Source organism: Gallus gallus, chromosome 3 (assembly GCF_016699485.2).
Source record: "Gallus gallus isolate bGalGal1 chromosome 3, bGalGal1.mat.broiler.GRCg7b, whole genome shotgun sequence".
Classification (NCBI taxonomy): domain Eukaryota; kingdom Metazoa; phylum Chordata; class Aves; order Galliformes; family Phasianidae; genus Gallus; species Gallus gallus.
In genome coordinates this window covers 48541635-48553925 of record NC_052534.1, presented here as the reverse complement: position 1 = coordinate 48553925, position 12291 = coordinate 48541635, and the positions used below count along the sequence as shown (strand labels likewise).

The following is a 12291-nucleotide window of genomic DNA, read 5'->3' as shown; positions in this document are numbered from 1 at the left end:
AAAGCATAACAAGATGGCAGAACAGCAAAATCTTAAGCCACAGCGAGTGAGAATCTGGTTATATGTGATAGCAGTAGGCCCAGAAATAAGAGAAATAAACCGCTCACTGCTTAAGAAGGCCTATAAGACCCTTGGGTAAGCCAGGATCTCCAGAGGGGATATCCTTGCCTGCACTACCAACCCTTAAATGAAGTCTGGGAAGAGGTGGATCTTGGCTCTACCCCTTCCAGTCACTTCAAGTGCATTGCATGCACCTGAGCTCCCCTGGCTTGGCCCTGCCTTCTCACCAGGTGCTCAATCACTGCTTCAAGCTGTGATTTAGCATTTCCACTACACCCACTAACAATAAAGATGTTGATGTGCTTTAAGTAGCAGCTGTGCTAATAAAATGGACTTGCAGTATTGTTAATAAACATTACTCCACAGTTGTACCACCATGGAAACAGTGCCCAGGACCGGGACACGCACTTCCAGCTCCCAGAAGCTTCAGCAGTTCCAGAAACAGTCCTGCAGGAGTAGACATGCACTGCTAGAGCAAGGAATAAGCAAGTCGCTCCTAGAAGACTCTACTCTTCCATTTTTAAAAAACACTACAAGACTCACTTGTCATAATCCGAAGTTTGAACCTGACTCATATCTATGAAGGTACTGATCTTTGTCATCTTATTAACACTGAAAACATTGGTGCTATGCTTATTTACAATGCAAAATGCAGTCCTACTAGTCAAAATTCTGCCTTTATCTGGGGACACGGAGAGCAAAGAAACCAAAAACCCAGAGACTGATCCTATCATTAACAGCAACACAACCAAGAGTGCTCTCAAGTTCATAGCAACATCTGAAGCACTTTGAACTCTCCTTTCAAAAACTTGGAAAGATTAGGAAATAAATCCTGAAAAAGTACCTCAAGAAACTGGAGGAAAAAGTCACCATCCAGAAGAACGATGATACAACTTCAAGATAAAAAGATCATTTTCAATTACAATTTCTGTTGTACTGATGGTAAGTTTAAAAAATACCACAAAAGATTGGACAGAAGTAAAATTTTAGATTCACACTTTGAGCCGAATGTCACACAAAAAATGCAACAGTGGACTCATTGTTGGCTTCCCAGTGACAGCTGGTGCCCCTCAGGTGTAAATCAGCACTGAGGATGTAAAGTTAGGTGGCACTAAACAGCACAGAAATCTTCCCACCGATCCCAATGGGCTCTGAATCAGACAGTACTTATAAATTAAAGAGCCACATTATTGGTGAATTACAGAACTGCCGAGCAAACCAGGTTCTTTAAAGCTGGAGTTATCAATAATAAGCAATAACAGTTCATTCTCCTCCAGTTTCAGAGAAAGCACAGAGGAGAATCTCACAGGACTGCTGACACAGAATTATCCAAGTGCAACAAAAGAGAAAAAGCAGGCCACAAAGCAAAACCATCCAATAGGCACCTGCCAGAAACACGCTCACCTTCCCAAGGAGCCCATTCGAATTCAAGTGAAAACTGCATCTCTCACCACGTTCTGTGAGAACAAACTCTGTTCACTACCAAGCAACACAAGTTCCAACATCCAGCTACTCTCTTTACTTTGCATTTCGCTTGCAGAAGCAATGTCAAGGGGGAAAAATCTGCCAGGCAGACTAAAAGCCTTTCATTCTGCTGGTTAAATACAGTCTATAAGCTTCTATCACATTGCTGTGAGGGCTGCTACACACGTATTTCTTGCAGTGCTGCACAGCAAGGATACTCAAGGCAAGTTCAGAGAAGATGCGGTGTTGTCCAGCTTCCTCATTCAAAGTATCACAACAGCAGCAAACTTTGACAGCTTTCGGCTCCAAGAAAATTAAGTTTTGCCATTTGTTTTTAGGACTTAATTAATTGTTTCTTTTTCAGGCATTGCTGGATAAATAAGCCGATATCTCTGAGCTGCCTGCTGCAAGCAGACTCCAGCTATAGCTATCTGGCCTTCCATTAGTTCCAGTGCAGCCAGCAGTCACACTCACATAGAACTCTTCCAGCCCGTGATTGATTCAGACCCCCTAAGAACAGCAGCAGCCCCGGCTGGCTGCAGTCCCCTGTTGAACTACAGAGCAGACCAACGCAGAGCAGACCCCGCTCCCACCCTGCCCTCAGCTCACTTGCTGTCAGGGCACTACCCCGAAAGGTTTGGTCACTTTTCCTCCGCACAGCACATCAGATGCAACGACCGTGAAGACAGCAGCCCAGCCACAGCCAGCACTCACAGGTCAGACAGGTGCCTCGCGTGTGCTGCCTTTAACTACGCTGAAACGGTTGAACGACCTAAGAAGTGAAAATAATTAAAAACTAACGCTCCGCTGCCGGCCAAACGCCTCCCACCGAGCTTCCAAGCGGCACGCTGCCCCGCCAGCCCCGCACCCGGCCCCGAGCGGGGCTCCGCCGCACGCCGCGGCCCGCAGGGACCCGGCCTCAGCACCGCCCGCTGCCGCCCGGGCTCCGCAGCGCAGCACGGCGCATCGCGGGCGTCAAGGCGACGAGGCCTCGGCCCGGCCCGCCACCTCCCGCAGAACGGGCCCGCTGCGAGGCGCGCAAGGAAGGCCGCGGCCCCACGGGACGCACCTGTGGCTGCCGCTTCTCGCGGCCGTTAAGGCCGTTGAGGCCGCGCCACAGCGCGGAGCCGCCCCCGCCCGGCAGCGAGCAGAGCGGGGTGGCGGGGGACCGCACCGCCCCCCGCCCCTCCGCGCTGCGCTCCCCCCCGGGAGTTTTAAAGGGGCCGCGAACCCGGCCCCGCGCACCGGCAGCCCCCAGCGGCGGGGCCGTTGCCCGGCGGCGCGGGCGGAGGGAGGGAGGGAGGAGCGGAGAGGGGGGGGGGGGGGGGGGTGGGTGGCGGCTGCTGGCGCCGGCGCCGCCGCCACAGCGCTCGCCGCCTCCCCTCCCCCCCGGCGGGGGCTCCTCGCTGCAGCCTCTGTGCTCCGCTCTCGGTCATGTGACCCTAACGTAACCGGACAGGAAAAGCCGCCGCCGCCGCCGCCGCGCTGACTCCGTTGTTGCTGCTGCTGCTGGGCGCGGAGACGGCGGCGGCGCGCGCGGCACCAGGCGCCTCGGCGGCCCGCGCCCCCAGGTGAGCAGCGCCCGCGGCGCCGCGCGTGGACCGCCCGCACGTGTGCCCGGCCCCGCGTACCGGGACGGCCGGGCCCGCGCTGAGGCGAAGCGGAGGAGCGGGCGGGGGCGCGGCGCGGTCCGTCGGGCCCGGGCCGCATTGTGTGCGAGGGCCCGGCCGCGCGCCGGCGGGGCGAGGGGCCGCTGCTCGACCGCCTGGCAAACCCCCGGGGCCGAGCCGGGCCGAGCGGCTGCATCCGGGGCACGGCCCGGGGGGATGGGCCGCACCGCGCCGGGAAGAGGGGGGTGGGGGGGGGGGGGAGGCCGCGCGGGGAGGGGGCGAGGGGGTGAGGGCCGGGACCAGGAGAAGGCTCGGCGCGTCCCGTTTGCCGCGCCGGACCGGGCCGGGCTCGGCCGGTTGGGGCCCGGCGCGGGGCGGCCCCCCCTGCGGCGGCATCCGGCGCGGGGAAGGGCGGGGGAGGGGGGAAGGGAGCCGCGCGCGCGGCGGGAGGGGCGGCCCCGCCTGTCTCTCCTCGGCAGGGCTGGGCGGCCCCGGCGGCGGCGGTTCCCGTCTCGCGCGCCCTGGCGGCTCCGCTCGCGCTGCGTCTCGCGCCGTCTCCGTCCGTCCGTGCGCGCGTGGCGTGCGCGGGGGGGGGGGCGAGAGGGAGAGGGGAGGAGGGGCGGGGCTCAGCCAGTGAGAGCGGCGCGCGGCCGCCCGGCCTTCCGCCCCGGCGGCCAATGGGAGGGCGCCGCCACCCGGGCCACAGGGGCCGAGCGCGACTCCGGGGGAGGAGGGGAGGAGAGGGCGGCCGGACGGCCCCGCCCCCCCGCCGAGAGCGGCGCCCCGCGGCGCGCGCTACGGCGCCGGCAGGCGGCGGGAGCGCCCGGGCCGCGCGCGCCCGCTCCCTCCTCCCACCATCCTCGGGTCGCGCGCGTGCCCATTGTGGCGCGAGGGGCGGCGGCGCGCGGGGCCGCTCCTACCGGGCTCCGCGCTCACGGGGCCGCGCGGCGCTGCCGAGAACCCCCGACCGGGCCCGCGAACTGCTCGCCGTGACCGAAAGCGGCGCCCTCGGCCTCCACAGCGAAAGGAGCGTTGAGGTCCGTCGGGAGACGGGGCACCTTTCTGAGGTGTTTGAGGAGAAACGGAGCAGCGCGGTACTCTTTGAGGGCGCCGAGCAGCTGTTTCCTGTCAGCGCTGCGCTGCCCGCCCTCTGGGCCCCGCTCTCACCCCTCAGCCGTCGGCGATGGGGCTGTGCGCGCTGCTCCGCGCTGCGGGGCCGCCCCGCCGCAGGGTCCCGCCCGGCCCTGCCCGCCGCCTGTCCGCCGGCCCCGCGCTCACTCTTCCACCGTGCGCTTTCCTGACAGTATAGTTCTTGCCCTCTCACTTCCAAGCGTTTAAACGAGCATTAAATACACACAAAAACGCGGTGCCGTGCACACGTACAGACACCGTGTCATTTTAAGGAAAGGTTAATTTGAGTCTCTGAGGAAGGGCAGCGGCTTCTCGGCTACTGCAGAGACTGCTGTTTGGATAAGGGCGAAGCCATAAGCTAAACAAATCGGGGATGATAATGACTGGAGAGGATCCTCTCTGCCTGGAGCTCCCCCCGCGATGGTTTTCTCTGCTTGTCAAGTTTCCCTTTCTGTGTACAAACCACACCGGGCATCAAAGAATTGGAAGTGTAGCACGCACGGAATAAAATCCAACTTAAAACAAAAATACTTCACAAAAAAAAAAAAAAAACTTAAAATAGAAGCCCTGCAAGTTTTCCTCAGTGTGGCAAAGTTTACCTGTGTGGAACATGGTGTGGGATTAACTAACAGCGAACATGGGTTGTGTTCCCGCTGACAGAGCAAGTGTTCACTTGTGGAGAGAGGGATGGGATCTCAGCGTATTGCTTGTACAAACACAATTATCCAAACACTAACCAGCACAGGCAGCCAGCGAGGATGGAGCCATTCCTCTCACCCCTCGGCTCTCCTTCTGTGACAGACAAGCTTCAAGCCCTTGCATAGAACCATAGAATCACTCGGGTTGGGAAAGACCCTAAAGATCATCAAGTCCAACCACAACTTAACCATACTTCCCTAACAGCCCTCCACTAAATCATGCCCCTGCTGTAGCTGATCTCAATAAGTAAATAAATAGTTGACAAGTGAAACAGTTGACCCTTCTTCCCCTGATAGTCTGGAGGTCTTGCTGATACCCAGAATTAATTCCTTTTGTCAGCCTAGAAAGAGTTAGGTATGCAGCTGGTATTTCCCAGGAGAGGCCATAGGAAAGCTCAACAATTTCGTGGTGGAGTTCACATTCAGCCAGACGGACACCTAGCATTTAGGTTGAAGGTATTTAGAGAGTCTGAAGTATCCACTAAAAAGTTAGCTGCCTTGGCTCTTTTTGGGTTCTGCTCTTGTCTCTGCCATCCCTGCAGGTGACTGGTATCAGATGAGTGAATTACTCAAATTGATACCCAAATACTTTGTTCTCATTAAAAACAGATGTTTTCACTACTTACTAGTTGTTGTTGTTCTCCTTCAGCTATTTGTTTTTCTGTATCTAAGCCTACCCCATGCTTTTGCAGAACCCTCTGTTCCTGGCTCTGCTTTGCTGTTTAAGCCTGGGCAAATCACTTGCACCTTTGTGAGCTGCATTGTGTGTCGTGAAACAGAGATCTTTGCACGTTTGCAGGGTGTCATCGATGTCATTGTTCAGGTTAAGAAGTGTTACTTTTGCAGAACGTACAGATATTAGAAGCAAGTATCTGTGAAGGGAGATCTTCTGTTGCATCTGCCTATCTACTGTGAAGTTTTACATGAAAGTCGTTTGCTTTTCAGAGTGTGAAAAAAAATGGATTTGGCCAACCATGGACTTATTCTGCTGCAGCAGCTAAATGCTCAGAGAGAGTTTGGTTTCCTGTGTGACTGCACGGTTGCTATCGGTGATGTCTACTTCAAGGCACATAAATCGGTTCTTGCTTCTTTCTCCAACTACTTCAAGATGCTGTTTGTTCACCAAACCAGGTAACTATGGGAAGCCTGACCTGACTGTTAAAAAGTTGTTCAGTTAGCTGCGCTAAGGACCTCGAGTGACGTAGTGTTCTTTTTGCTTCTTGATATGACACAGTGAATCGAGAATCTGTTTCAAAGTCGGACTGTGATTCATTAACGGTGATAATTCAGTAAATCTTCTTTATCCTTAAAAAGTCTACAACACCCAGAAGAGAACATCTAATGACTCCTGTCCTCACTGTTGGGCTTTTCTTCTTCCACTCACCATCACCTGCTCAGCATTGCCACTATTTTTGACCTTTTCAGAACATTATATAAACTCAGTAATATTTGCTAGGAGGTTGTGAGAAATGAGCATGTAGAAAAGGGTAGTATTTTTCATGCTTGTTTGTTTTTTTAATCCGTCAAGTAAAGCAATACAACGTAATGATGAAGTGTAAGACTGTTTTTTAAAGATTTTTGTGGACTTTTCTTTTTCCCAATTAGTTTGAACTATCTCAAAAAGTTTAAATGAGCGAAACTCTCAGCTCTGGCTAAGAGTTCTTACCAAAGGTAAACAGCAAGGACAGAAGTAAATTTGCACTTCAGAGACAGGCAGATGCAGCAGGCTCGGCTCCATCAGGAGCATACAACAGCCACTGGAAGACAGTGCTGCCAGTTTATTTTTGGGTAATGTATCAGAGTTCAAAAGCGGTTAGAGAGCTCAAGCAGAGGGCACACCTCAAAAAAGAGAAGAATTGGCTATGATTTCCTCCTCACCTACTGTGGTTAGAGCATTCAGATTGCAGTGCACAGTCATGTCTGCTTCTGGATTTGTCTTTTATTTAATATGTGCTTAACGTTAAGCTACAGAGAACTGAAAAGCAATTAGAATCCCCGAAGCTCTCCTGTTAGCAAAGTTAACTTGGTTGGCCTAACCAAAATGCCCCCGATTTTCTTTCTTGTCTTGTGAACCTCGCCTTTCTTTCTGCACAGAGGTCCAACAGGAGAAGTGGTGGGTGTTTCAGTCCAGAGTATCCTAAAGATTGATGCATAGGGTATGCTCTAACTTGAAGGATGGCAATGGTTTCAATTCTTTTAGGCTGAAGAGGGCATCACAACCATAAACTGTCTCACTTGCTGAATGCTGTAAGGGACTGATGTACTTTGCCAAGTGTACTCCTGATACTGCTACCTTTTCTTCCTCCCTGTTCAGGGAAGGAAGCTACTGTTGTTGTCTTACAGGGAGCCTGGCCTTCATGCATTAGATGTGCTCAGGCTACATCTCTTGCTTCCAACCATCAGGAAATTCACACCTTGTCCTGCATCATTCTGGATCCTCACACAGCTTAGGCAAGGTGTTAACACACATTTCCACAACTGTGACTATAAGCACTAGTAAGACATAGAAGCCAAACAGGCATGTGTCAGATGAATTTTGGGTGGTTTCGGGGCTAAGAACTGAGACTGTGAATTTAGACACCGGTGCTAGGAGGTTTTAATTTGGCTGCAGATGTATTTAAGCACAAAAAATGGAAAAATATCTTTGCAATTTATGAAATATATCAATGTGTCAACAAATCTGTTGCATAGAAGCCATTGAGAAAGGTGCAGTTTGCAGTGGGACAGCTTCATCTTTCTAGGCAGTTAGTTTGCTGAGGGGAAAAAAGTCATCTTGCAAATGGCCAAGCATTTATCTTCGTTTATTACAGATTTTGTCTTTTGAATTCAAGTATACAGTTCTGATTTTTACCAATGCTTGAATAACTTAAATCTGATTGAAAGCGTTCTCCCAGTCTGTTATTGATCATTTTGTTTCACTTTCCAGTGAATGTGTCCGTTTGAAAGCAACTGACATACAGCCAGATATCTTCAGTTATCTCTTGCATTTGATGTACACTGGGAAGATGGCACCACAGCTGATTGACCCAGTTCGACTAGAGCAGGGAATAAAGTTTCTGCATGCATATCCACTAATTCAGGAAGCCAGCCTTGCAAGTCAGGGAACTTTTTCTCACCCGGATCAAGTTTTTCCATTAGCATCTTCATTATATGGCATTCAGATCGCAGATCACCAGATCAGACATCCCGCTAAGGTTACATCAGCAGCTGACAAACTCGGGCGAGAACCAAGGCCACAGACTTCCCGCATGACCCAAGAGCAGGTTTCTGAAGGCTCACAGCTCTCACAGTTACCTACACCTCTGCCACAAGTGAGCAGGACAAATATGGCCACTTCTGACCAATTGCCATCATCTTTATCTCCAGAATTGGTATCTGCTGCTGGTAATAATTCACCTGCAGGAGAGGAAGCCAACATGGAAGCATCTTCTTCAGATGAACAGCCTGCGTCACTCACGATAGCACACGTCAAGCCAAGCATCATGAAAAGGAATGGAAGCTTCCCAAAGTACTATGCCTGCCACCTCTGTGGTCGCCGGTTCAATTTACGAAGTAGCTTGCGTGAGCACTTGCAGATCCACACGGGAGTTCCCTTCACGTCTAGCCAGCAGGGAGAAAGTAACGTTTCTTTGTCTCTCTGTAACAACACAGCTGAGAAGGATGCTATGGAAGTGCCTGAAGCTGGGATGATTAGTGACAGTGAGCTGCAGCAGATCTCAGACTCTCCAATAATCGATGGGCAGCAGCAATCAGAGACGCCACCCCCCTCGGATATTGCAGACATAGACAACTTGGAGCAGGCAGATCAAGAGAGGGAAGTAAAAAGACGGAAATACGAATGTTCCATCTGCGGTCGTAAATTTATTCAGAAAAGCCACTGGAGGGAGCACATGTACATACACACTGGCAAACCCTTCAAGTGCAGCACTTGCGACAAAAGCTTTTGTAGGGCTAACCAGGCTGCCAGACACGTGTGCCTAAACCAGAGTATGGACACGTACACGATGGTGGACAAACAGACTCTGGAGCTCTGTACTTTTGAGGAAGGCAGTCAAATGGACAACATGCTAGTACAGACCAACAAGCCCTACAAATGTAACTTGTGTGACAAAACATTTTCGACTCCCAATGAAGTAGTCAAACATTCGTGCCAAAATCAAAACTCTGTCTTCACACTAGAAGAAGATCGCTCCATTCTGCTAGGTGGTGGGGACACGGAAGCCACAGAGACTGATAATGCAGTGTTAGCCTCCATCAAAAAGGAGCAGGAAGCAGTGTTGTTAGACTGAATGTGAAATCTATATCAATTTTTTAAAGTTTCTTTACTCATTTTTATTAAATCGATTTTTTCTTCCCCCTGCCTCTTACCTCACTTACCCCTGCCATCTCTTCCACCAACCTTCCCACCCCTTGTCTTCAGCAACCAGAACTGTACTGGCACATTAGGAATTTGGACTTTGCCTCTCCCACCAAAACAAACAAAAAGCTCTTGCATCAAACCACAACATAATTGATTTTAATACAAAGGAACACGTGAAAAATAATCCAGCTAACTATGTTGATAGTATTAGTTAATCCAAATTTAATAGATTTTAAGTGAAATTTAGATCACTTGAAAGTGTATTTAGATACAATGATGACTGTAACGAGAAACAGAGTATCGGCTTGGTAAGCAAAGAAAATATATATATATATATATATATGTACACATTAATTTCCCTGGTAAAAGAAGTTTTGAAAAGATCTGGCTATTTAAACACCATGCTTTTTAGAACTCCACATGCAAGTCGATTAAGATTATAACTTAAAAACCTCAGAATTTTTCCTCATTGAACTGAATGCAAAAAGTTGTTAGTTGGGTTAAAAAGAGCTGAGAGTACTGTGTTTCTTTTAGCCTTATATTTTCCTTCAAGTATGCCTTTGGGTATCTGTTTCAGATAGCATGATTGATTCAAGCAAAGTAGTTACTTAGTCAAATTTTGACTTAAGTAGCTGTAATAATAATGTGATGGCAATCTTTATATATATATATATATATATATAAACTATCATATATGTATAAAGATTTATATATATATGGAAAGTGTTTGTGTGTATATTTGGTACAGGTAAATAAATGCACACATCCTTTTTAAGCAACTGGCCGTCTGCTCTCCAGTTCAGCCCAGAGAGTATTTTAGTTGTTTGACTGAAGTAGTCATTGCACAGATTTTAAATCAAATAGGAAATGTCCTGAGCTGTGTGCATTTTTATTGGCCTGTAGAACAGAAGCTGTTGGATAAGTGTCGTCACCCAAGATACAAAGGAAACCAGAGAAGCAACATCCCGGTGGGCGCTGTACCCTCATCAGTGCAGCACATGCATGTGTTGTTAGGTATAGTTTTGAGTCATTCCCAATGAGAGGAGAGATTAAAACTTCACTGCCTTACTCAGGCAAGAAAAGTCCATGGTTTCGTTTGGTATGATTGCATGAGGTAAGATGAAGAAAAAGTGGTTACAGAGATGTTCTAGCAATGGGGGATCATGGTTGTTTTAAAGCAAATCTGTAGTGTTGACTGGCAAATTCTGCTCTTTGAGAGTCCCGTTATTTTCAAAGCCAAGACAAAGTCTGCAAAAACTGAAAGGATGAATTATGTAATTTTAGTTACTGATGATGATAGCACTGCGTCTTTGTGTTAAAAATCAAGTTGTTGATTCTTATTATTTTATATGAAATGCCCAGATGTTTTGCTGGTAGCATAAAAAACAAAACTGACAGCAGCAACAGAGTCCACTAGCAAATACTGGGCCAGCAGAAGGTTGAAACGGACAGAACAAAGTGCCCCATGGTAAATGGAGGCACTGTGCTTTGGGGGGAGGGGTGGGAGAGGGCAAGTCACAAACCACAGCTCTTCTCTGTGTATACATTTAAACTGAATATCATTTTGTGTATAGTTAAGTTCTCAGATTTGTAAGTTTTTATACATCATTTCATTGAATAAAAACTGAATTAAATGGAATGTGATTTATTGAGTTGCAGGTGAAAGGCTGTTGGGTTTTATCTTCCTGAAAGAATTCTTTCCAAATGAGTATAAAAGCCAAGCAACATATTCTGTGCTCAGAATAAAACCTCTCTCATACATGTGAACAAATAACTTACTAATGGCTTAAAACAGTGGATATAGCACTACATACTTGTTTTTTGAGTTCATTAGTATAATGCGACAGTTAGTGCAAAGATTATTGTAAGTGTGCTTGCAGCCCGGAAGGCCAACTGTGTTCTGGGCTGCATTTAAAAAGGGGTGGCCAGCAGGGAGAGGGAGGTGATTGTGCCCCTCTACTCAGTTCTTGTGAGGCCCCATCTGGAGTACTGCATCCAGGTCTGAAGCCCCCAATACAAGAAAGACAGAGCTGTTGAAGAGGGTTCAGAGGAGGGCCACAAAGATGATCAGGGGGCTGGAGCACCTCCCCTCTGAAGACAGGCTGAGGGAGCTGGGCTTGTTCAGCCCGGAGAAAAGAAGGCTGTGGGGTGACCTCGTTGCAGCCTTCCAGTACCTGAAGGGAGCCTATAAACAGGAGGGAGTCAACTCTTTGAAAGGGTGGGGGTTGAAACTTAGATGATCATTGTGGTCCTTTTCAACCCAGGCCATTCTATGATTCTATGGTATTGAGCTTGTCATGCCTTGTATTAGAGTAATAAATCCAAAATCAATCTATTTTACGTCAACACATAAAAGCATTTTCAGGTAAAAATATAACATCTTACAGAACATAGCGTTACCCATTTAAAAACTTTCAGGATCTTCATCTACCAATGTAATTTCTTTAAGTGTGGGTTTGGGGGGTGTTTTTATTTATTTTTAATTTCCCCTCAGTCTGAAATGCTCTTAGAACAGGAGACAAAAAAATCTTAAGTCTTTCCTTACTCAGAATATGCTCAGTGTTTTGAGTTGGCAGTGTTTTAGGGTTAGCCACAGGTTCACTTCAGAAATGACTACAGCTGCAAAAGGTGTTGTTATTAGATACTACATCACCAAACGATCCTTTAAGAGCTCCAGGTGAGCTCCTATGCAAAATGTAATGGTTGAGCTCAGCTCCCTGGTTGTATTGGGAGCGCACACATGGCCACACCATTTTCTGTGAGCTGCTCAGCAGCCCCCAGTCCATACTTTAATTTAGCTCAAACCAATCCCATTGAATAATAATTAGTCAACAACAACAAAAGTGCTATTTTTCTGTCATTTCTCTGCAGAGGCCTTCAGGCAACCCATGGATTGTGCAAGGGCACAGATGAACAGGGAGGAATATCACTGAAGCCAGCGTTGCTGCTGGTAATATCTAGGGCAAAG

The 12291-nt window shown here is 49.0% G+C and overlaps 1 protein-coding gene across 1 annotated transcript; it reads left to right on the top strand.

Annotated features, from left to right (window-relative positions):
- Positions 1–2951: 2951 nt before the first annotated feature.
- Positions 2952–10962, top strand: ZBTB2 (zinc finger and BTB domain containing 2). The gene is made up of 3 exons (NM_001031070.2): positions 2952–3095; positions 5909–6094; positions 7890–10962. Exons 2-3 carry the CDS (start codon positions 5922–5924, stop codon positions 9250–9252), a joined length of 1536 nt encoding a protein of 511 aa, NP_001026241.1. The 5' UTR covers positions 2952–3095; positions 5909–5921; the 3' UTR covers positions 9253–10962.
- The last annotated feature ends 1329 nt before the right edge of the window (positions 10963–12291 follow it).

Bases quoted from the DNA above. Each gene is read 5' to 3' on its own strand.
- ZBTB2 (NM_001031070.2), top strand. From the start codon at position 5,922: ATGGATTTGGCCAACCATGGACTTATTCTGCTGCAGCAGCTAAATGCT. The intron at 6,095-7,889 runs GTAACTATGGGA...TTCACTTTCCAG, and splicing joins CTGTTTGTTCACCAAACCAG to TGAATGTGTCCGTTTGAAAG.